The 22,288-nt window shown below is 34.6% G+C and overlaps 1 protein-coding gene across 1 annotated transcript in view; it reads left to right on the plus strand.

The window, feature by feature from the left end:
- SMCHD1 (structural maintenance of chromosomes flexible hinge domain containing 1) overlaps positions 1 to 22,288 on the plus strand; it is a 176,891-nt gene that overhangs the window by 55,100 nt on the left and 99,503 nt on the right. The window contains exons 9-19 of the mRNA XM_066246162.1: positions 2,440 to 2,530; positions 3,176 to 3,386; positions 6,325 to 6,445; positions 6,523 to 6,706; positions 8,898 to 9,092; positions 10,858 to 10,971; positions 11,899 to 12,005; positions 17,898 to 17,980; positions 18,136 to 18,249; positions 19,035 to 19,112; positions 19,191 to 19,310. Of these exons, the coding sequence (XP_066102259.1) occupies positions 2,440 to 2,530; positions 3,176 to 3,386; positions 6,325 to 6,445; positions 6,523 to 6,706; positions 8,898 to 9,092; positions 10,858 to 10,971; positions 11,899 to 12,005; positions 17,898 to 17,980; positions 18,136 to 18,249; positions 19,035 to 19,112; positions 19,191 to 19,310 (1,418 nt within the window). The remainder of the gene's footprint in view (positions 1 to 2,439; positions 2,531 to 3,175; positions 3,387 to 6,324; positions 6,446 to 6,522; positions 6,707 to 8,897; positions 9,093 to 10,857; positions 10,972 to 11,898; positions 12,006 to 17,897; positions 17,981 to 18,135; positions 18,250 to 19,034; positions 19,113 to 19,190; positions 19,311 to 22,288) is intronic.

The following is a 22,288-nucleotide window of genomic DNA, read 5'->3' on the forward strand; positions in this document are numbered from 1 at the left end:
ACTGTTTGCCATATGAAGGTATATGAGTAACATCCATTTGCTAAAGTTGTCTGCTAGGGGTCCTTGAGAGTTAACTCCAAATGAGGCAGATTGTAGTATAGGACCCCTTGCTAGGATTTCCCAATCTGCCGTGCTGCTTCCCGAGAAAGTTGAAACTGTTTACACAGGGCTGCAGCGTTCTGGTTATGAATAGTATGAGACTGAATTGCTCGATCTGTCATGGTTGCTCCAAATAATTTTCTTTGGGGTAGCTTGATTAACAAGGGCATTCCCTTGTGCTACAGCTCCAGGGAGCATGGAGTGAAGAATGTCGTTTTTTTATGTGCTACTGTGTACCCAGTGTGTCGTGTTACATAGTAGATGCTCCTGAAGTGTTTATCAAATGAATGCAGCAAGTCTGTGAATATGAAAAAAAGTCTGTGTGCCTATACAACATTTTAGTAATGCTGAGAATAAATCTTTGTGTATCTATTCCAGGAAATCTCTGAGAGAGAGAGTATATATTTCATTAGTCCAAATTGGAGAAATATTTATTTAATGGATCTAAGCCAGTGATTTACAACCAATGTGCCACAAAGAGGCACACTGACTATTTAGTCAGGGGCACTGACCTCTTTTCCCTTAGACTCAAATAAAAAATGACAACAGCCAACGCAACAATAGTTATCCAGTGTGAATGAATCAAAATTATACCTATTTTTTTCATCAGATCTGTGAAAAATAAATTTTTGGTGTGCCACAGAATTTTAGTAAATAGTTTCTGTGTGCCGTGAGATGAAAAATGTTGAAAATTGCTGATGTACACCAAGTTCCTTTACTTAATACAAATAACTATAAAACAACTAAGAAAACATGCATTTAGAGAAAAAATAATACAAAGTTCATTTAAAACTTTTGGGTTAAAGGACCAATAAATATCAGTATTCATGGGGATAAAAAGGTATTGTTAAAATCAAATCTTTTATCCCATAAAAGAAAATAATGATAATATATATTTATGTGTAAAATAGAAAATCTCATATTAAGTGCAATAGCCTTTTGGGTCAATGTGAAAAGATACCTTTTTCAAAAACATGAATTTTGTTTTTACAGATGTGCTCATTTTTGCAAGACTTAGTGATTTAGACTATTACAAATTCAGGAAACAATTCAGTAAACACTCCATACATAACATATAATTAGGACAATTACTCTACCAAAGAATAATATACAACTTTTACTATTCTTTGAAACAGACAGTTGCTAAGCTATTTATAGCACTCTTAATGTATGGTTGTAACTTATCTTTTGTTATAATATTAACACTTTTGAGATGTCTGAAAAAAGATCTCAAGATGTTCAGTGATTTTATTTTGTCAATAGCATTTTAAACAGTAGCTAGGATAATTAAATTGATTTTTTTTATTTAAAATTCAGGCCCTGGCTGGTTGGCTGCAGTGGAGAGCATCGGCCCAACATGCAGACATCCCGGGTTCGATCCTCCGTCAGGGCACACAGGAGAAGCGACCATCTGCTTCTCTTCCACTTCCTCTCTCCCTTTTCTCTCTTCTCCCCTCACGCAGTCACTGGCTTGTTTGTTTGGGGCATCGGCCCTGAGGTGCTAAGGATAGCCTGGTTGATTTGAGCATGAGCCCCATGCAGGGGTTGCCATTGGAACCCAGTTAGGGCGCATGCAGGAGTCTATCTCCCCTCTTCTCACTTAAAAAGAAATAAAATTTATGTATTCATATGAAGGAATATTGTAAATTCCTGTTTTAGGAATAACTATGGATCCAACATAGTTTAGCCCTGAATACAGTATCACTAACACATAGTCAGTCTTAACCTTTACTTAAAGTAGTGGTTTAAAAATGAAGTGGTAGTTTTCAGCAGAATAATGCTGAGTGCATTAGATCTGTTTATTTGGGAAATATTAAGATAAAATTGTTCAGTACTACAGGAGAGGAGCGATGAGAGTTATAGAATGTTATTATCCTTTGCACAGATAGCTTAAAGACAATCAATCCTATATACTCTCTGATATTTGAGTCCTTGACATCCCTGACAAATAATTGTAGCCTCTTACCTTCTAGTATTTTTTGAATTATACTTCTCAGAAATGTCAAGTACATGAGCTTCTAATAGCAAAGACCTGAATTGAAGCCTCCCTTCTCCCAAACTCTTTAAGTTCTGTGACCTTGGGTAAATTATATAAACCCTTTGCATGCAAATTTCTACCTTTCTACCTTTATACTGTGTGTATAAAATAAGGTGTAATAATACCTGGATCTCAGGATTGTTTTACCATTAAATGGGATACTGTGTTTAAAAATGCTGAGTGAGTATAGTGCCTGTTAGATACCTTCAAATAATAATTATGTATATATTTTTTTGTAGAAGAATGTATAAACTATAATTTTATGTGAATTAAAAGTGTAAAGTTACTCTTCTGTATTTTAGGCATATTTATCATTACTATATTCATGGCCCAAAAGGAAATGAAAAACATACATCAAAAGAAGTTGGAGCTTTCAACAACATTGATATTGAAGTAAGATAAAATTCTTTCTTCAAGTATTGTGAATTATTAGGTATCTGATCCAGTTCCAAGTGACTCTGGATAAGAAAAATCAATCAATAAATAAACAACTTCTCTCTTCTCTTTACCCAAGTTCTTTGGTGATTTGATGTCCAGCTAAAGAGGTTATTCCTACATGTGTTTTTCTGTAAGCTTTGTTTACCATAGTTAGTTTCTTTTTTCTCTGTCTTTTATAGAGATGTGAGTTGTTACTGAATATTATGTCTTAAAGCACAGAGGAAAAGAGACATAAATAGTTTCCCTTTTGTTCACAGAAGTCTCATGATGGCAAAATAAGATTTAGAACCACAACACATTTGAGTATTGGATTCTCAGTATTCTTGCCCACATGTACATCATTGTCCCACTTTCTACCTCTAGCAAGAAACCTTGAATTTCTTGAACTCATGACTCTCCTTCAGCTCTGCTTTGCTCTTTTCTTTGCTTACTTTCTATTTTTTAGTAGTATGTTTCTTATTGAGATGCTGCTTATAGCTATTTAATATAAAAAATTTCATTAAGTTTAATGATTACTTGTACAAATCAAATAAAAGTAGTTTTTGCTGAGAATAAAAGCCACCATAGAATTTAATTATTTTTGCTTTGTTTTTGTTTTAGATTTCTATGTTTGAAAAGGGGAAGGCGCCTAAGATTGTCAACCTAAGGGAAGTACAAGATGACATGCAGACATTGTATATAAACACAGCAACTGATAGTTTTGAGTTCAAAGCTCATGTTGAAGGAGACGGTGTAGTGGAAGGGATTATCCGATATCACCCTTTCTTATATGATAGAGAAACTTATCCTGATGATCCATGCTTTCCATCAAGTATGTTAATCTGTTGTCTTAGCTACAAAATGTGAAGTTTTGATTTAGGGTAATGACTTCTTTTAATGATTATTAATTGGGCTACTAAGGTTAGATAAATATTAAAACCTTTTTTCTTGTTCAACTCTTTGTAACATGTTAGGTATTTATAATTTTTATAATTCTTGATTTTTAGTGTATATTCACTTTTAGATGAATAAAACACCAGCTTTAAGAAACATTACATATTCTTCTATCTTTGATCTCTTATTGACATAAACTTCTAGTTATGTACTGCATGCTAATTCTTTATATATTCTCCAGATTGTTTTCCCATTATCTTTGTATCTTTGTAAGTATTTATAAAGAAGTTTTAAACTATGTAGTTAGGTTTTTTTTATGCTTACTGATTTTGTCTTATTATATAAAGTCTTAAGATTATAAAAGGATCCTGTAGTTTTTAAAAATTTTATGTTTTGCTCTTTAATGCATCTGTAATCTCCTTTTTGTGTGTAGGATGAGGTAGAGCATTAGTTTAATATTTTCCATGTGAGCATTCAGTTTCGTAGCACCAGTTATATTGAATGTAATGATTTTTGAAATAATCACTTTTTTTTTGTTTGTTTACATAGAGTCAGAGAGAGGGATAGATAGGGACAGACAGACGGGAATGGAGAGAGATGAGACACATCAATCATCAGTTTTTCATTGCGACACCTTAGTTTATTGATTGCCCTCTCATAATGTGCCTTGACCACGGGCCTTCAGACCGAGTAACCCCTTGCTCAAGCCAGCGACCTTGGGTCCAAGCTGGTGAGCTTTGCTCAAACCAGATGAGCCTGCACTCAAGCTGGCGACCTCAGGGTCTCGAACCTGGGTTCTCTATATCCCAGTCCGACATTCTATCCACTGCACCACCGCCTGGTCAGGCTGAAGTAATCACTTTTATAATAATATTAAGTTCCCATATGTGTATATATCTATTTGTATTTTATACATGAGTAGTGATACTCTCTTGTAGCTCTATACTCCATTTTGATATCTGCAGGGCAAGACACTCAAGTACTCTTTTTGTGTGTGTGTGTGTGTGTATTTTTCTGAAGTTGGAAATGGGGAGGCAGTCAGTCTCCCACATGCGCCCAACTGGGATCCACCCGGCATGCCCACCAGGGGGCGATGCTCTGCCCATCTGGGGCGTTGCTCTGTTGCAACCAGAGCCATTCTAGCGCCTGAGGCAGAGGCCACAGAGCCATCCTCAGCGCCCAGGCCAACTTTGCTCCAATGGAGCCTCGGCTGCGGGAGGGGAAGAGAGAGACAGAAAGGAAGGAGAGGGGGAGGGATGGAGAAGCAGATGGGCGCTTCTCCTGTGTGCCCTGGCCGGGAATTAAACCTGGGACTCCTGTACACCAGGCCAACGCTCTACCACTGAGCCAACCGGCCAGGGCCTCAGTATTCTTTTTTGAGAAAATTCTTATTTCTCTATCTTTCCCTCTTCTACATACATTTTTGAATCTCTTTGTATATTCATTTAAACAAAATCCTGGTGGAATTATTGAGATTTCATTGAATTCATTGATGAACAGTATTAACTTTTCTCATTCACAGTACTTCCTCAGTATATCCTTAGTGTTGCGGGTTCTGGAGCCAGACTTTCTATTATGTGAATTTAACAAACTACTGCCTAATTCAGTTTTCCTTATCTGTAGAATGAGGCAGAGATAATAGTTAATGCCTCATTGAGGTGTTATAAGCGTTAAATAAAAAACTGCTGTAACTCTGTGCTCCACAGTATTTATTCAGTGCTCATGCATATTACTACTCCGTGACTCTGCCTCCTGTGATATCTCTGGCCGCTGTTTAATTTGCCATTTCTAATATTTGTATGCTTGTAGACAAAAAGATAAAGTTATTGAAACGATTTCTTAAAATAAGAGCCAATATATTGAATGATGATTAAAAGAGTTCTCTAAGAACAGCGAATTAGTCTGATTGAAAGGAACTTGTATTTAGGTGATTCTTGTGAATGTTTTTTGGGGGAAGAAGGCTTTATTTGGGCGAAGATGACTTAAGGCAGATGAAACTGAGGGGTTGCTTTATCACAATGATAATGTTTGATCTTAATTTATCTGGATTTATGGAAATGTATTACTAACAAACAAAAATGCTACAGTTATGTGCTTTATGCTTTGTAACATTATAATTTTAGTTTATATAAGATAAACTTAAATATAGTATTACCGATTAATTTGCTCAAACTAGGCAAACTTGTTGCTATTAGATACCATAGGTTTTCCAGCTAATTTTTAGGTGAATGTACTGGTTCTGACAAAATTGTGAAACTTGTGTTTTACATAGAGGATTTATGCTTCTATATTCATAGGGAAGAAGTCTGGTAGGGTATAGTCTCTCTCTTTTTATTTTTTTGTGACAGAGAGAGGGACAGATAGGAACGGACAGACAGGAAGAGACAGAAAGGGAGAGATATGAGAAGCATCAACTCTTTGTTGCAGCACCTTAGTTGTTCATTGATTGCTTTTTCATATGTGCCTTGACTGGGGGGCTGCAGCAGATCGAGTGACCCCTTGCTCGAGCCAGTGACCCTGGGCTCAAGCTGGTGAGCCTTGCACAAACCAGATGAGCCTGTGCTCAAGCTGGCAACCTTGGGGTCTCAAACCTGGGTCCTCTGTGTCCCAGTCTGACACTCTATCCACTGCGTCACCACCTGGTCAGGCTGGCATAGTCTCTCTTAATGTATGATTCTTTTGCTTAATAAACATGTTTTAATGAATGCAAGCTGAGTAGCTAGTGTAGCTCCTAAATATAAGTAATTAGTGACTTTAAATGAGACACATCATTGGTGATGTATAACCACTTTGGAAATAAACCTTTCTTAGGACAAACTAAGAATAAAGCTACTTATAGTAATAAACATTTCACTCTATTTACTCCTGTGCTCTAGAATTAAAAGATGAAGATGATGATGATGATTGTTTTATATTTGAAAAAGCAGCAAGAGGAAAAAGGCCTATTTTTGAATGTTTTTGGAATGGACGACTAATACCATATACAACTGTTGAGGAGTAAGTTCTGATTTTTGCTGAAATACATAGTTTTATAATCAAATCATTTTATTAACTAATATTTTGTTCTGTTCAAGCTTTGATTGGTGTACTCCTCCTAAGAAGAGAGGGCTTGCACCAATTGAGTGCTACAATAGAATATCTGGTGCATTATTCACTAATGACAGATTCCAGGTCAGCACAAATAAACTGACTTTTATGGATCTTGAGCTAAAATTGAAAGACAAGAACACCCTTTTTACAAGGATTTTAAATGGACAGGTATGATTATATATATCAAGTTTTGAATATTTGCAGATGTTCTATTTTTATGTACAACAAAAGTCACTATTAGTATAAATTTATATGGCATTTTACATACTTTTTAATCAAAAGAATTTGTATAGATTTTCCCTTATGAGCATTTATGTGTTCACATCACTCAAAAATTTCAAACTGGTTAGACCATTTGGATAAAATTTGTAGTTCTTTATTAGATTTTAATATCAAGACCATGACATAGTAAGTAGAAGCTACAGAAGCATATGCACTTGATGAGAACATATAAGAACAATTTTGTCTAACACAAACGCTTATGTTTGTATATTAATAATGAAACTATGCAATTTTAATCTAATCTTAAGGGTAAAATTGAGGGAAAACTGAAATAATTTTGGCTAAAAGGTGATTTGAGACCAGGCAGTATTAAAATCCATGCATTGATTGGTAGAACAAGGATAATAGTTGTTTTTTTTTAAGTTGAACTAGCATACTATTGTATTTTTATTTTACTAAATACCTCAGAAACTTTTACTTGATATACTACTCTTTAGTAGTTCAATGTGGAGTTGCCAAGAGATAGATGCTTTTATAGTAAACCTAAAATGTTGCACAGTAAATACATACAATATTTATAGTCATTCCTACAAGATGTTAAATTCATTTTGCTGTTTATAAAATATTTTGAATCAGAAGATTAAGGTACTTTTAAAGAATTATCACCAGATAGAAGTCTTACTTGTACTTAGATATGATACATTTAGTAGTAATTATCCGCCATTTATTAAACAATTTGACTTTTCTTCCAAAAGTTACCTACAATACGTCAATTTTTTTTTGTTACATTGTATTTTAAAATCATGTATTTTCTAATTTGGGGATATTTTAAATACACAGAAAAGTTGAAAGAATATTATGATGAGTATCTGCATACTCCTCTCCTAGATTAACTGTCACACTTGTAACATTGTCCTTTGATACATAATTTAATCTTTGGATTTAACTAATACATCTGGCAATTTGTTTGATAATGAATCCTGCAGACTTCTATATGTTTTAGCATAGAATAATTTTATCTAATAAACGGGCCATACATTGAAGTGTAATATAAAAATGTAGACAGACCGTCCCATTCCCAGTTAATAATTTTAATATCCTTGTCAAGCTGATAAACTGAAAACAGTGATTTGCTAATTCAGAAAGGAGTTGGTACTTGGGAAAAGGGTTAGGGGAAGTTTTCTTAGAAACTTACCAATTTTTGAGTTTTTACCAAGTCCATGTATTTTTTACTGAAAGCTGAAATCATTTCTAATTTTGCCCAATTTTTATTTGGAGATAACTATAGTATGCTATGGAGTAAGGTATGTAAAAAGGACAGAACTTTTGTAATTTTATGCATTGTCTTTTGTCAGAGCATGCAATATGTAAAATGTCTTCCTTGCTCATTCTGGACAGGCAATATACAATATATTGTAGCTGATGTTTGGGTATAAATCTGTATATTATCTCAGCAGAGTGAATAATGATAAGCAAAAATGTTTTCTTATGTATTATTAGGAAACAGTTTTCATTTTATGATTTCATTTATTTTGAATAGATAATATGAATGTGTTACACAATTAAAAGGAAAAATGTGTTTTGCTTATTAGGGTTTCTTCAACCTTTTTCTTTTCTTACTACTCTTATAAGGACCCTGTTTTGGACAATTTTTTCTCCTAATTGCTCTTCTTCATGACATTTTAATACCATAGATATACCATATATATGGTATGTTTACATACTATATGTGTATATATTTGTTTTTGATACATAAAAGGAGATATTTATTGCCCTATTGAGAATGTGCCTGATTCACAGTGAGATTTCCATTTACCTCTTTCTTATAGCCAGCTAGGTCTCCTACTTTGCTGCTGCTGCTCTTCATTTTTTTGATGTATCTTAGAATATAGAGCGGGGAAGAAAAACTTTATTGTTGGTGTTGACTATTATCCAAGGTTAATAATAAAGATTTGCTTTCTTTAGTAATGGTTTTATTGGAAATCTAAATTTGTATGGGAGAAAGATCCAGCAAAATATTTTAGTTTTTTATTAGGTTTTCTGGAGTGGGTCTATGGAAGGAAAAATGGAATGAATGACAAGTGTCAATGGTTACATTTATTGACCTTATTTCATAGAACATTTTAAAATTTTACAGGAGCAACGAATGAAAATTGACAGAGAATTTACTTTATGGCTCAAGGACTGTCATGAAAAATATGACAAACAAATAAAATTTACACTTTTTAAAGGAATAATTACACGTTCTGATCTTCCTTCTAAAAAGCAGGGCCCCTGGGCCACATACTCAGCAATAGAATGGGATGGAAAAGTATACAAAGCAGGACAGCTGGTAGGTTTAACTTATTTTTAGATTTAATTTTTAGTAGAATTTGAAACTAAATTAGATGTATTAGAATTTTTTAAAATTTTTATTGAATTTACTGGGATGACATTTGTTAGATGTACTAGAATATAGCAACAACTACAAATGGATATATTGATTTGCTCCTCAGGGGCCAGGAAAAAACCAGTGACTTTAATTATGTAATTTAGCATGGCATTAAAAAAAAAAAAACAATCTATATTTTTTGTTTTGGTGCTCAGTTAACAAGGTTTTTATTGTTTCTTATAATAAACTTTATGCAAAAGAAGATTTTCAGTGTTTTTGCTAATGTGATATGAAATTTTGACTTCTTAGCTAATTTTACTAAGTATCTGTTTCCTGTAAGTTAGTGTGTTTATTGACTATGTTGTGTAAATTGCAGAGATCTATAGTATTAGATATGCTTTGTCCTTAGGGATAATACAGCCTAAAAATAGAGATAACCTAAACATAAATAATAATAGGTGAGAAGGGAATAACTGCTATGAAAAGGGGATGAATAGTGAGTGCTTTGACATTTTAGAAGGAGAGAATTTTCTGACTTTGGATGGGCCTGGGAGAAGAGAGTAAATCATGAAAGTCTTTGGGCAAGAAATTAGGAGAGAATTTTCTGACTTTGGGTGGACCTTGGAGAAGAGAGTAAATCATGAAACTCTTTGTGCAAGAAATGACATTTAAAACAACCTTAAAGAGGTAGAGGCTCAGGTTTATAAAAATTTTTACAGAGTTAGAAGGATGTCCATTCTCTCCATTAATGTGAGAATCATTATGATATATTTGAAACATCAGAATTGAATACAGGCACTAGAAGTACTTTGTGTAGTTGCAGCCTTGCTTTTCTAACATTTAGGAATTAGAATACAGGGGAGCTGAGAAAGGAGAACAAAAGGGATAAGCTGGTAAGATAGAAGGAAACTAGGAGAATATGGTATACCTGAAGTTAAGTGAAGAATTACAAGAAGGGAGGGAGTGATCAACTTTGTCAAATTCTATGTGATGGTTGTATAGAATGCTTTCTCAGAGAAGTAATATAAGCACAGACAAGAACATTAATAAGTTCAGAGAAACAGCAAGCAGTGGAGTTGGGTTATATGTGTGTGAAGAGAAATAGTTTAGAAAAGAGGCTGGAAAGGTAGATTGGCTATAAACTTTTGTGGTCCTTGTCAAGGATGTCTGAATTGGATTAATAGAAATTATCCTCAGATTTCTCAAGAAGTATAGGCACGTGTTGAACTAATTTATTGGAAGGAAATGATAATTTCTTTGACTTTGTAAGTCATTGTTCATAGTTGGAAAGCCAGATTTTATGGGGGAAAGGGTTTGAGTTACTCTGGCATTTATAATAAATTGACTTTGGAGGAGTTATGGATCTTTTAGACACATGTGTGGCCATGAAATTGCTGTATGAAGAAGGTACTGTTGTCTTTACAAAATATGGGAGTAAGTGGAGAACTTCACAATTACAACTTTATTGGATTATTAGTCATTGGAATTTTATTTACATATTATTAAATAAATAATACTAATTATAATATGTATAACATACATATTGTAATGTTATATTATACATAATATGTTATACATATATTGTTTATAATGTTCAATAAAATATATTATTAAATAATAATTTTTAAATATTTATATAAAATGGTTTGTGGAATAATTATTATAGTACACCTGTTTCTCTTAGTAAATATTAACACTGAAACCTTTTTTCACACTTAAATATTAGGTCAAGACAGTCAAGACACTTCCTCTCTTTTATGGAAGCATAGAAAAATTTTTTCTTTATGGTGATCATGATGGAGAAGTATATGCTACAGGCGGAGAGGTTCAAATTGCAATGGTACGACAGCAAGTAATACAAAATATTTATTGAAAGACTTTTGGTACCACTTAACTTTGCATAAATGTACAAATAAAGGTGCAGTATTTTCCTTGCATTTATTTTTTCCATTGCATAGTGTTAGCATGGATATATTTCATATTTGATATCTTTAATAATCTATAGAACTTATCTGTATGCCCAGTGTTTAACATATATTATTGCTACTTATCACAATAATTTAGTAAAGTACACATTTCATTCTAGGCATACAAACTAGTAAACAATGGAGCCAGAATTCTATCTTAAAAATTAATGCTTCCAAAACTGGAATGGGTTTTATCATGTTCTTGTTAATATTTGAAAGATATTTAATTAGGCCTAAGGAGGTAACATGGAAAATAAAGATAAACAACCTGATCAGACAGTGGTGCAGTGGATAGGGTATTGGACTGGGATGCAGAGGACCCAGGTTCAAAATCCTGAGGTCACTGGTTTGAGTGCAGGCTCACCCAGCTTGAGCGCGGGCTCCATGGCTTGAGTGTGGAATCATAGATATAACCCCATAGTCACTGGCTTGATTGAGCCCAAGGTCGCTGACTTGAAGCCCAAGGTCACTGGCTTGAACAAGGGGTCACTTGCTCTGCTGTAGCTCCCCTGGTCAAAACACATATGAGAGAGCAATCAATGAACAATTAAAGTACTGCAATGAAGAATTGATGCTTCTCATCTCTCTCCCTTCCTGTGTGTCTGTCTGTCCCCATCTGTCCCTCTCTCTATCACAGAAAAAAAAGGAGATAAACAATGATATCTAATGAAATAACTATTATGATTTATATATTAATGAGGGTAAAATATATTTCTTTGGAAGAAGTATATGAATGTTTTTATGACAGCTAAATTCAGTTTTTTTTCAAAAGCTGGTATAAATTTATTTTCTTGATTCAGGAACCTCGAGCACTGTATGATGAAACAAAAATTGTGCCAATTGCAAAACTGGATAGGACAGTTGCTGAGAAAGCTGTAAAAAAATATGTAGAAGATGAAATGGCAAGGTAATTTACATTTCAGGATGTAAGATACAAATAACAAGAAAAATCAAGAGGTTGAATCTTAGTGCAGTCTCAGTGCTTTTAACTATTCTTAAGTGTGTTGTTAAAAGTCTTCTAATAGGACATTTGTAGTCTAGATGTACATATTGTGACAAACTTCTTAATATGGAGAAATTGAGAGCTCTAGTTATAAAAAACAGAATCCTGTATTTGTTTTACAGAAGAAGGAGTAAATTAACATATATAATATATATAAAGTTTCAGTATTATAAGCAATATGATTAGTGTATGTTAAAGAAAAACCAAGATTATTTGGCCTTCAAGAAAAAGAAAATTGAAGACTCATAGCTGAAAATTTTCCTAAATTGATGAAGGAAAAAGTTACACTAGTTCAAGAAGCACAGAGAGTTCCATTAAAGAGGAACCCAAGGAGGCCTACACCAAGACACATCATAATTAAAGTGCCAAAGTAAGAAGACTAAAAGCTGCAAGAGAAAAGCGGTTCATAACCTACAGAGGAGCCCCCATAAGGATGACATCCGTTTTCTCAACAGGAACATCTGAGGCCAGAAGGGATTGGTAAGAAATATTCAAAGTGATGCAAAACAAGAACCTACAAGCAAGACTACTTTATCCAGCAAGGCTATCATTTAAAATTGAAGGGGAAATAATAAGTTTTTCATACAAAAAAATACTCAAGGAATTTATTACAACCAAGCAAGTACTGCAAGAAATGTTAAGGGGCCTGCTGGAAAAAGAGCAAAGGAAAAAAAAATCAAGAAAAAGAGAATTGTAGATCTAAAGAATAAAATGGCAATAAATAAGTACATATCAATAATAACCTTAATTGTAAATGGGTTAAATGCTACAATGAAAAGACAGGGTAGCTGTATGGATAAGGAAACAGGACCCGTATATATGCTGTCTATAAGAGACCCACCTCAGAACAAAAAGATACACATAGACTGAAAGTGAAGGATGGAAAAAAGGATTTCACGCAAATGGAAATGAAAAAAAAGCTGGGGTAGTAGTACTTACATCTGACAAAATAGACTTTAAAAACAAGGCTACAGTAAGAGATAAAGAAGGTCACTACATAATGATAAAGTGAGCAATCCAATAGGAGGATATAACCACTGTAAATATCTATGTGCCTAATATTGGAGTACCTAAATATATAAAGCAGATTTTGATTTACCTAAAGGGCGAGATCAACAGCAATACTATAATAGTAGGGGTTTTTAATACCCCCCCCAACATCTGTGGTTAGATCCTTCAGACAGAAAATTAGCAAAGAAACAGTGGCCTTAAATGTCACACTAGGCCAATGGGATTTAGTATCTTCAGAACCTTTCACCCCAAAGCAGCAGAATATACATTCTTTTCAAGTGCTCATGGTACATTCTCTAGGATAGAACACATGTTAGGGCACAAAGGTGGTCTCAACAAATTTAAGAAGATTGAAATCATATCAAGCATATTTTCTGATCACAATGGCATGAAACTAGAAACAACTACTATAGAAAAACTGAAAATTTAAATACTTGGAGACTAAAGAGCATGTTGTTAAATAAACGGATTAACAACGAGATCAAGGAAGAAATAAAAAATTTCCTTGAAACAAATAAATCATAAAACAACTTAAAACTTATGGGACACAGCAAAAGCAGTCCTGAGAGGGAAGTTAATTGTATTACAGGCATACCTTAAGAAGCAAGAAAAATCTCAAATAAACAACCCTGCATCTACAAGAACAATAAATAAAGCCCAGAGGAAGTAGAAGGAAGGAAATAATAAGGATCAGAATGGAAATAAATGATATAGGCTAAAAAAACCCCAAAAACACAAAAGGTCAATGAAACCAAGAGCTGGTTCTTTGAAATGGTAAACCTGATTGACGAACCTTTAACCAGACTCATCAAGAAAAAAAGAGAAAACTCAAATAAAATTAGAAATGAAAATGGAGAAGAACTGACATCGCAGAACTACAAAGGATTGTAAGAAAATACTATGAAGATCTATATGACAAAAAATTAGTCAACCTCAGTTAAATGGGTAAATTCCTAGAAACATACATTTTTCCAAAACTCAGTCTGTAAGAATCAGAAAACCTAAACAAACAGATTACAACAAATGAAATTGAAACAGTTATCAAAAAACTTTCAGCAAACAAAAGTCCTGGACTGAATGTCTTCACAGGCAAATTTTTACCAAATACTCAAAGAAGAACTAACACCCATCCTTCTCAAGCTATTTCAAAAAATTCAAGAACAGGGAAGACTTCTAAGCTTCGTTTATGAGGCAAATCCAAATTCCAAATCCAGGTAAAGACACTACAAAGAAAGAAAAGTATAGGCCAATATCCCTGATGAACATAGATGCTAAAATTTTCAACAAAATATTAGGAAACTGATCCAGCCATACATTAAAAAGTCACAAATCATGATCAAGTGGGACTTATTCTGGGGAGGCAAGGCTGGTAGAATATTTGGAAATCAATAAATGTGATTCATCACATGAATAAAATCAAGGATAAAAATAACATGGTTATATCAATAGATGCAGAAAAAGCATTTGATAAAATCCAGCACTCATTTATGATCAAAACTCTCAAGAGAGTGGGAATACAGGGAACATACTTCAACATGATAAAACATAATAAAGGTTATCTATGACAAACCAACAGCCAATATCATACTCAGTGGGCAAAAATTAAAAGTAATCCCCTTAAGATTAGGAACAAGGCAGGGGTGCCCCCTTTCACTACTCTTATTCAACATAGTTCTGGAAGTCCTAGCCACAGCAATCAGATAAGAAGAAGAAATGCATCCAAAGTGGAAAAGAGGAAGTAAAAGTCATTATTTGCTGATGACATGATACTGTACATAGAAAACCCTAACATCTCAGTTAAAAAACTACTAGACCTGAAAAGTGAATTTGGCAAGGTGGCAGGTTATAAAATTAATATTCAGAAATCAGTGGCATTTTTATACACCAACAATAAACTGTCTGAAAGAAATTAAGGAAACAATCTTCTTCCCTATTGCAACAAAAAGAATAAAGTACCCGGGAGTAAATTTAACCAAGGAGGTAAAAGACTTGTACTCAGAAAGTCATAGACATTGAAAAAATAAAAATCAAGGAAGATACAAGTGGAAGCATATACCGTGTTCATGAATAGGAAGAATAAACATCATTAAAATGTCTATGTTACCCAAAGCAATCTGTAAATTTAGTGCAATTCCCATTAAAATACCAATGTCATACTTCAAAGATATAGAACAAATATTCCAAAAAGTTTACATGGAACCGAAAAAGAACATGAATAGCCTCAGCAATCTTGAAAATGAAGAACAGAGTGGGAGGTATCACACTTCCTGATATTAAGTTATACTACAAGGCCATAGTAATCAAAACAGCTTGGTACTAGCATAAGAACAGGCATACAGATCAATCGAACAGAATTGCGAACCCAGAAACAAACCCACACCATATGGTCAGTTGATATTTGGAAAATATGGTAAGAGCATACAGTGGAGTAAAGATAGTTTCTTTAATAAATGATGTTGGTAAAATTGGACAGGTACATGCAAAAAAATAAAACTAGACCACCAACTTACACCATTCACAAAAATAAACTCAAAATGGATAAAAGACTGAAATGTAAGTTGCCAAACCATAAACATCTTGGGGAAAAACATAGTAAACTCTCAGATATCTCTCATAATATTTTTGCCGATTTATCTCCATGGGCAAGTGAAATAAAGGACAAAATAAACTAATGGGTCTATATCAAATTAAAAAGCTTTTGCACAGCAAAAGACACCATTAATAAGATAAAAAGACAATGCACATAATGGGAGAACATATTCACCAATATGTCTGATAAGGGTTGATAACCAAAATTTATCAAGAACTTCTAAAACTTAATCCCAAGATGGTAAACAATCCATTAAAAAATGGGCAACAGAACTGAATAGACACTTGTCCAAAGAGGGCATACAGATGGCCAATGGGCATATGAAAAAATTTTCAACATCACTAATTATCAGAGAAATGCAGATTAAAACCACAATGTGATACCACCTCAGACCTGTCAGAATGGCGCTTATTAAGTCAATAAGTGCTGGCGAAAGTGTGGAGAAAAAGAAACCCTTTTTGCACTGCTGGTGGGAATGCTGACTGTGCAGCCACTGTAGAGAACAGTATGGCATTTCCTCAAAAAATTAAAACTGGAACTGCCTTTCGACTCAGCTATCCCACTTTTGGGAATATATCCTAAGAATACCAAATCACTGATTCAAAAGAAGATATGCATTCCATGTTTATTGCAGCATTGTTTGCAATAGCCAAGATATGGAAACAGCCCAAGTTGTCCATCAGTGGACAAGTGGATTAAAAAGCAGTGGTACTATACACAATGAATTACTACGCAGCTGTGAAAAAGAAGAAAATCTTACACTTTGCGATGGCATGGATTATTGACCTGGAGATTATTATGCTAAGTGAAATAAGTCAGGCAGAGAAAAACAAATATATGATCTCACTTATATGTGAAATCTAATGAACAAAGTGAACTGAAGAACAGAATAGAGGCAGAGGCGGGGTCACAGGTAGCAGAGGGACAGCTCTCCAAGGGAAGGGGAAATAGGGGATGGGATCAGAGAAAGTGAAGGGATTAGTGAAATCATATACAGTGCATCTGTAAAGTCATGGTGCACTTTTGACTGGTCACAGAAAAGCAACAAAAGACGATAGAAATGTGAAATCTCCACCAAATAAGAGGAAATCCTCCAAGTTTCTGTAGGATGATGTGGCAGCATGTGCACATGCGCAGATGATGACATAACACCGTGTTTACAGCGGAGCAGTCCATGACCATGCCAGCCAAGATATGGATGGTACAGAGGAAAGTTCAGTGTGTTTTGTGGCTTGCTAAATTTGAATCGGTGACCAAAGTGTAACGTGAATATTGGCGCATTTATAACGAAGCACCACCACATAGGAATTACATTACTCGGTGGGATAAGCATTTGAAGGAAACCGGCAGTTTGGTGGAGAAACCCCGTTCTGGTAGGCCATCAGTCAGTGACGAGTCTGTAGAGGCTATATGGGATAGCTACCTAAGGAGCCCTAAAATATCTGTCCATGAACCCACATCGAACTGCACTGAATAGGTATGAAGCTGGGAGAGTTTTCCTTTTATTTGGTGCAGATTTTACATTTCTATCGTCTTTTGTTGCTTTCCTGTGACCGGTCAAAAGTGCACCATGAGTTTACGGACACACTGTATACATAACATAGATACAGATAAACAGGACAGCAAATCCCAGAAGGAGGAGGAGGGGAATCTGGGAGAGCAGGGCAAAGGGGGTGTAGTAGAGGACACGGGGGTGTAGGGTGAGGCTGTTATATTGAGTGGAATACTTGAATCCATGTTAACACAATAAATTAAAAATTAAAAAGAATAAGAAAATTGTAGTGATTTTGAGAAGTAGAGATTAGTACAAAAGGAGTAAAAGGAAATGGGAATAAAAAACTCAATTTGTGACTCATATAGCTAATGATGTAATCATTTTGATTCTCACTAGTAATTCTTTTATTCTTAAGAATTTATTCCATTTCCAAAGGGTAAATTGTACTATAAATGAATATAAAATTCACAAAAAAATGGCAATTTCAGGCTCAGTACCAAGAGTTTTTGCCTGACTTTTTTAGTAGCTACTGTGATGGTTAGAGAGAAAACTTTTAAATTATTAGTCATACAGAATTTCAGATTTAACCTTTCAAAATATATGAGAAATAAATATTAACATTTCTATTAACTTCTGTTTTTCTAGTTAAGACCATAATTAACACCATTTGTGAAACATTAATATGCTGGTTTTCTACTAGGCTCCCCGATAGATTGTCAGTAACTTGGCCTGAAGGAGATGAATTGCAGCCTAATGAGATTAGGCCTGCTGGAACCCCCATTGGTATGTTTTTGGTTTGTTTTTCCTTAATACTGAAGAAAGGCTTTTTTTGTGTCTTAATTTCCAATTCTAAAATGCAGTTTGAAGACCTATCAGAATTGTCAGATTCATTAGGTGTAACTAAAACACTCTGCTTACTTTAAATTTTGGACCAATAGGTGCGCTAAGGATTGAAATACTAAATAAAAAAGGGGAAGCAATGCAAAAGCTTCCAGGAACAAGTCATGGTGGTTCAAAGAAACTCCTGGTTGAGCTCAAAGTTATATTACACTGTAAGTATTTACAAATTAATTTGGATCCTTAATAGTGTCCTTAAATGTATAGTAAAGGTTTAAATATCTTTATATATTTAATGATCACCTAGCAGTCTGATAGACCCATTGGAATTTATATGTTAAGGATTTCAAGTGTGTTATGCATAATTTGAGTTTTTGTTAAGTGAGGGGAGGGAAGATAATGAGACAGACTCTTGCATGCACCCCAACCTGGATTCACCTGGCAACCCCTGCCTGGGGCCAAATCAGTCTAGCTATTTTTAGTGCCTGAGGCTTATGCACTCAGACCAACCAAGCCGTCCTCAGCACCCGAGGCCAACACTCTAACCAATCAAGTCACTGGCTGTGGGAGGGGGAGAGGGAGAGAAGGAGAGGGAGGGGGAGAGAAGCAGGTGGTCACTTTTTTTGTGTGCCATGACCAAGAATTAAACTTGGAACGTCCATATGCTGGGCTGATGCTCAATCCACTGAGCTACCAGCCAGGGCTGAGAAAATGAATTTTATTATCAAAATATATTTCTGCATTCTTTTGATTGTCCTATCCAAGTGTATTTACAGATAAGTTTTAGGAATTGAAATGAGGGAATTTAATGAGCTGAATGCGTAAATTTTCATTATGCTGTTACCTTGCATAGGGTAGCTTTAGGTCTTTAAGAGTTTCAAAAGTATTTTTTAAATTACCACAGAAAAAGAAATATTTGATGCTGTTGTGATATTTTATATTTATATTCTGTATTCAGCTTCACAAGTATAATTATTGCTTTTTGTTTTCTTTTATTAAGCTTTAAATGGAAATAAAGAAATTATTTCACATATTAGTCAACATGGAGGTAAATGGCCTTACTGGTTTAAAAAAATGGGTAAGTTATTCTGAAAGTTAAAAAATTATATCAGTATTATGTTGCCTTGATTTATAATTTCTTCTTAATTTTTCCCAGAAAATATTCAAAAGTTGGGGAATTATACATTGAAATTACAAGTTGTGTTAAATGAAAGTAATGCAGACACTTACGCTGGAAGACCACTGCCATCTAAAGCAATTAAATTTTCTGTTATAGGTAAGCAAAACACTATTACATAAGTATATGCCAAAGGTGGCACTTTAAATTAAGGAGGAATAGATTGATAATTTAGTAAAAGATGTGCAACCAATTGCATGAGCACTTTATTCTTAAATGACCTATAAATTCTTCTTGACAGTTATATTTCTTCTAAATTTTAAAGACATTGTTTTCTAGCTTTCATTGTGGCTGGTAAAGTCTAAAGCTATTCTGATTCTTGACTTTTGCATGTGAATCCTTTTCCAACACCCAAATATTTAGTGAATTAGTTATTTTTTGTATGTCCCATTATCTGAAATTTTAAATTGTAGGAGTTTTCCTTGAATTACTTTGATTTCCTGTTTGTCTTTCTTAACATCTGAAATTAAGATGTTGGACCTCTTGACTGAAGTACTGATAATTGTTTTTTCTAGATTCTATCTGTTCTACACATTCTATTGAGTTGTGTTTTATTTTAAGCTGTCATTTTATTTTTAGTTTCTAAAATGTATTTTTCATTCCCTGTTTATTTCCTTTTAGTGTACTGTCTTCCTACCTTATGGATTCACTAATTTTTATTAATTCTCTGAGCCTATAATGATGAATTTTCTTAAAGTTTTTAAACTTTATTCGTCATGTTTCTTCCATGTTACTTTTTTTTTTTTCATGTTTGCTGTGGGTCTTTCTTATTAAATGCTCTCTTGTATGAGTGGTGTTTTTCTCACATTTAAGAATAGGACATTTGAGCATGACCAGGCGGTGGCATAGTGCATAGAGCATCAGACTGGGACTCAGAGGACCCAGGTTCAAAACCCTGAGGTCGCCAGCTTCAGCACGGGCTCATCTGGTTTGAGTACAGCTCATCAGCTTGAACCCAAAGTCGCTGGCTTGAGCAAGGGGTCAGTAGGTCTGCTGGAGCCCACAGTCACGGTACATATGAGAAAACAATGAACAACTAAGGTGCTGCAACGAAGAATTGATGCTTTTCATCTCTCTCCCTTCTTGTCTGTCTGTCCCTATCTGTCTTTCTCTCTGTCTCTCTCTTTATCTCTGTCACAAAAACAAAAAAAGAATAGGACATTTGAGAGCTTTTATTTTAGGGAGATTATGATGTGGAAATATTTAGGTTTTTCTTTTTGTTCAGTCCTCAGAGTGGAGCTGTCTATTCTCATACTAGGAGGATACACACCTAGGTGCCAGCATTTGGGGAGCCAAGCTGGAGAAGACTGTTCAGAGTCTCACATTTAGTATATAATCTTTCACTTGATTTTCTTATTTTTAGTAAATTTTGACACTGCTGTTTTCCTTACTCCTTAGACCTCTGCTGTTTTCCTTACTCCTTAGACCTACTCTTTTAAGTCTTCCCTGTCTGTTGCTGGGACTGAGGAAGGCAGCTAACTCGAGTGGTGGGGATTGTGGAATTGTTTTTTCTATAGACTTCAGGTCTTCTTTTTTTATTTCTCTTTCAATCCAACTTGATTCAGCTATTCCTGAGACTTCTAGGTGTGCTACAGAATGTATTAGATTGCTTCTCTGCTTGCTTTGCTGTAATTGAGGATTTCAGTTTCTTGGTTCTTTCTGCTAAGTCAGTGACACTTTTCTATATATTCTCCATCTTTCATATTCTATTACTGTTGTCTTTATTCTTGACTGTTTTTGTAGGCTTAGGCTTCTTTAAAAAAAAATTTCTGCCTGACCAGGCTGTGGAGCAGTGATAGAGCATCAACCTGGGATGCTAAGGGCGCAGGTTCAAAACCCCAAGGTTACCAGCTTGAGCACAGGCTCAGCAGCTTGAACGTAGGGTCAGCAACTTGAGCGTGGGATCATAGACATGACTCCATGGTCACTGACTTGAGCCCAAGGTTGCTGACTTGAGCAAGGGGTCACTGGCTCAGATGGAGCCCCCTGATCAAGGCATATATGGGAAAGCAATCAATGAACAACTAAAGTGCCGCAACAAGTTGATGCTTCTCATCTCTCTCCCTTCCTGTCTGTCCCCCCCTCTCTCCCTCTCTCATTAAAATAAAAATTCTGTAGTGTCATTATTATGGGGTTTTGGAGAGAGGTGATATAAGCAAGTGTTTGTGATCAGTTTGTCTTCTTTAATGAGATGGGCCACCATTGAGATTTTTACTTGTTGGACATCTAAATCTTCCATATATTTTTTTTAACAACTGTGGAACACATTCCATAGTATCAGGGTGCCGTAGTTTAAGCAGTTTTCTGTCGATACACATTTTAATTGCTTTCCAGTTCTTTGGCTCTTATAAACTACAATATATTGGTATATGGGAGGACGGTTATCCAGCTTTGTGCTAGAATTTCTCTAGGGTGGATACCACGAGATAGAATTGCCAAACTAAAGTGAATGCACTTTAACATTTTAGATATATTTACTGTCAGTTTGCCTTCCCAAAGGTTGTAGTACCCTCTCCAACAGACTGAGTGTTCTGGTTTCCCTATAATCTTTCCTAACCAGCCTATATTTTTATTTACCCTAGTTCAGTGGTTCTCAAACGTTTTGATGTTGGGGTGCATTCAAAATCCTACAAATAATTGTAGGCGCACTATATACAAATTTCTGAGAAATATAATAAGTCAAATATTAAAGAAAAAATATATAAAGTCCAAGCGTGCTTTTATGATAAATGAAATAAATACAACAAAATTAAATTTATTCTGACATTAAAAAACATGTTACATTTTTTGTTATGCTTTTTAGAATTGTAAAAAAGGGGTTAAAAAAAAGACAAAAAGTTATCTTTTTTATATATATTGATACATTCTTACTAAAATTTAGTAAATTCAGCAGGTCCTGGCGCGAATGTGTTAAGTTTTTTCATCCTTGTGTTTATAAGAAACATGAGCCTGATGTGTCCTAGCGATTTCTTCAGTGTTTGGGCATGTATTTGAAACGCAAACTCACTTCCTTGCAAATACATTGAAGAATTCCTCTCTTTTTACTCTTAATTGTCTAGAGTGCAGAAAACCCCCAC

Source organism: Saccopteryx bilineata, chromosome 11 (genome assembly GCF_036850765.1).
Source record: "Saccopteryx bilineata isolate mSacBil1 chromosome 11, mSacBil1_pri_phased_curated, whole genome shotgun sequence".
Classification (NCBI taxonomy): Eukaryota; Metazoa; Chordata; class Mammalia; order Chiroptera; family Emballonuridae; genus Saccopteryx; species Saccopteryx bilineata.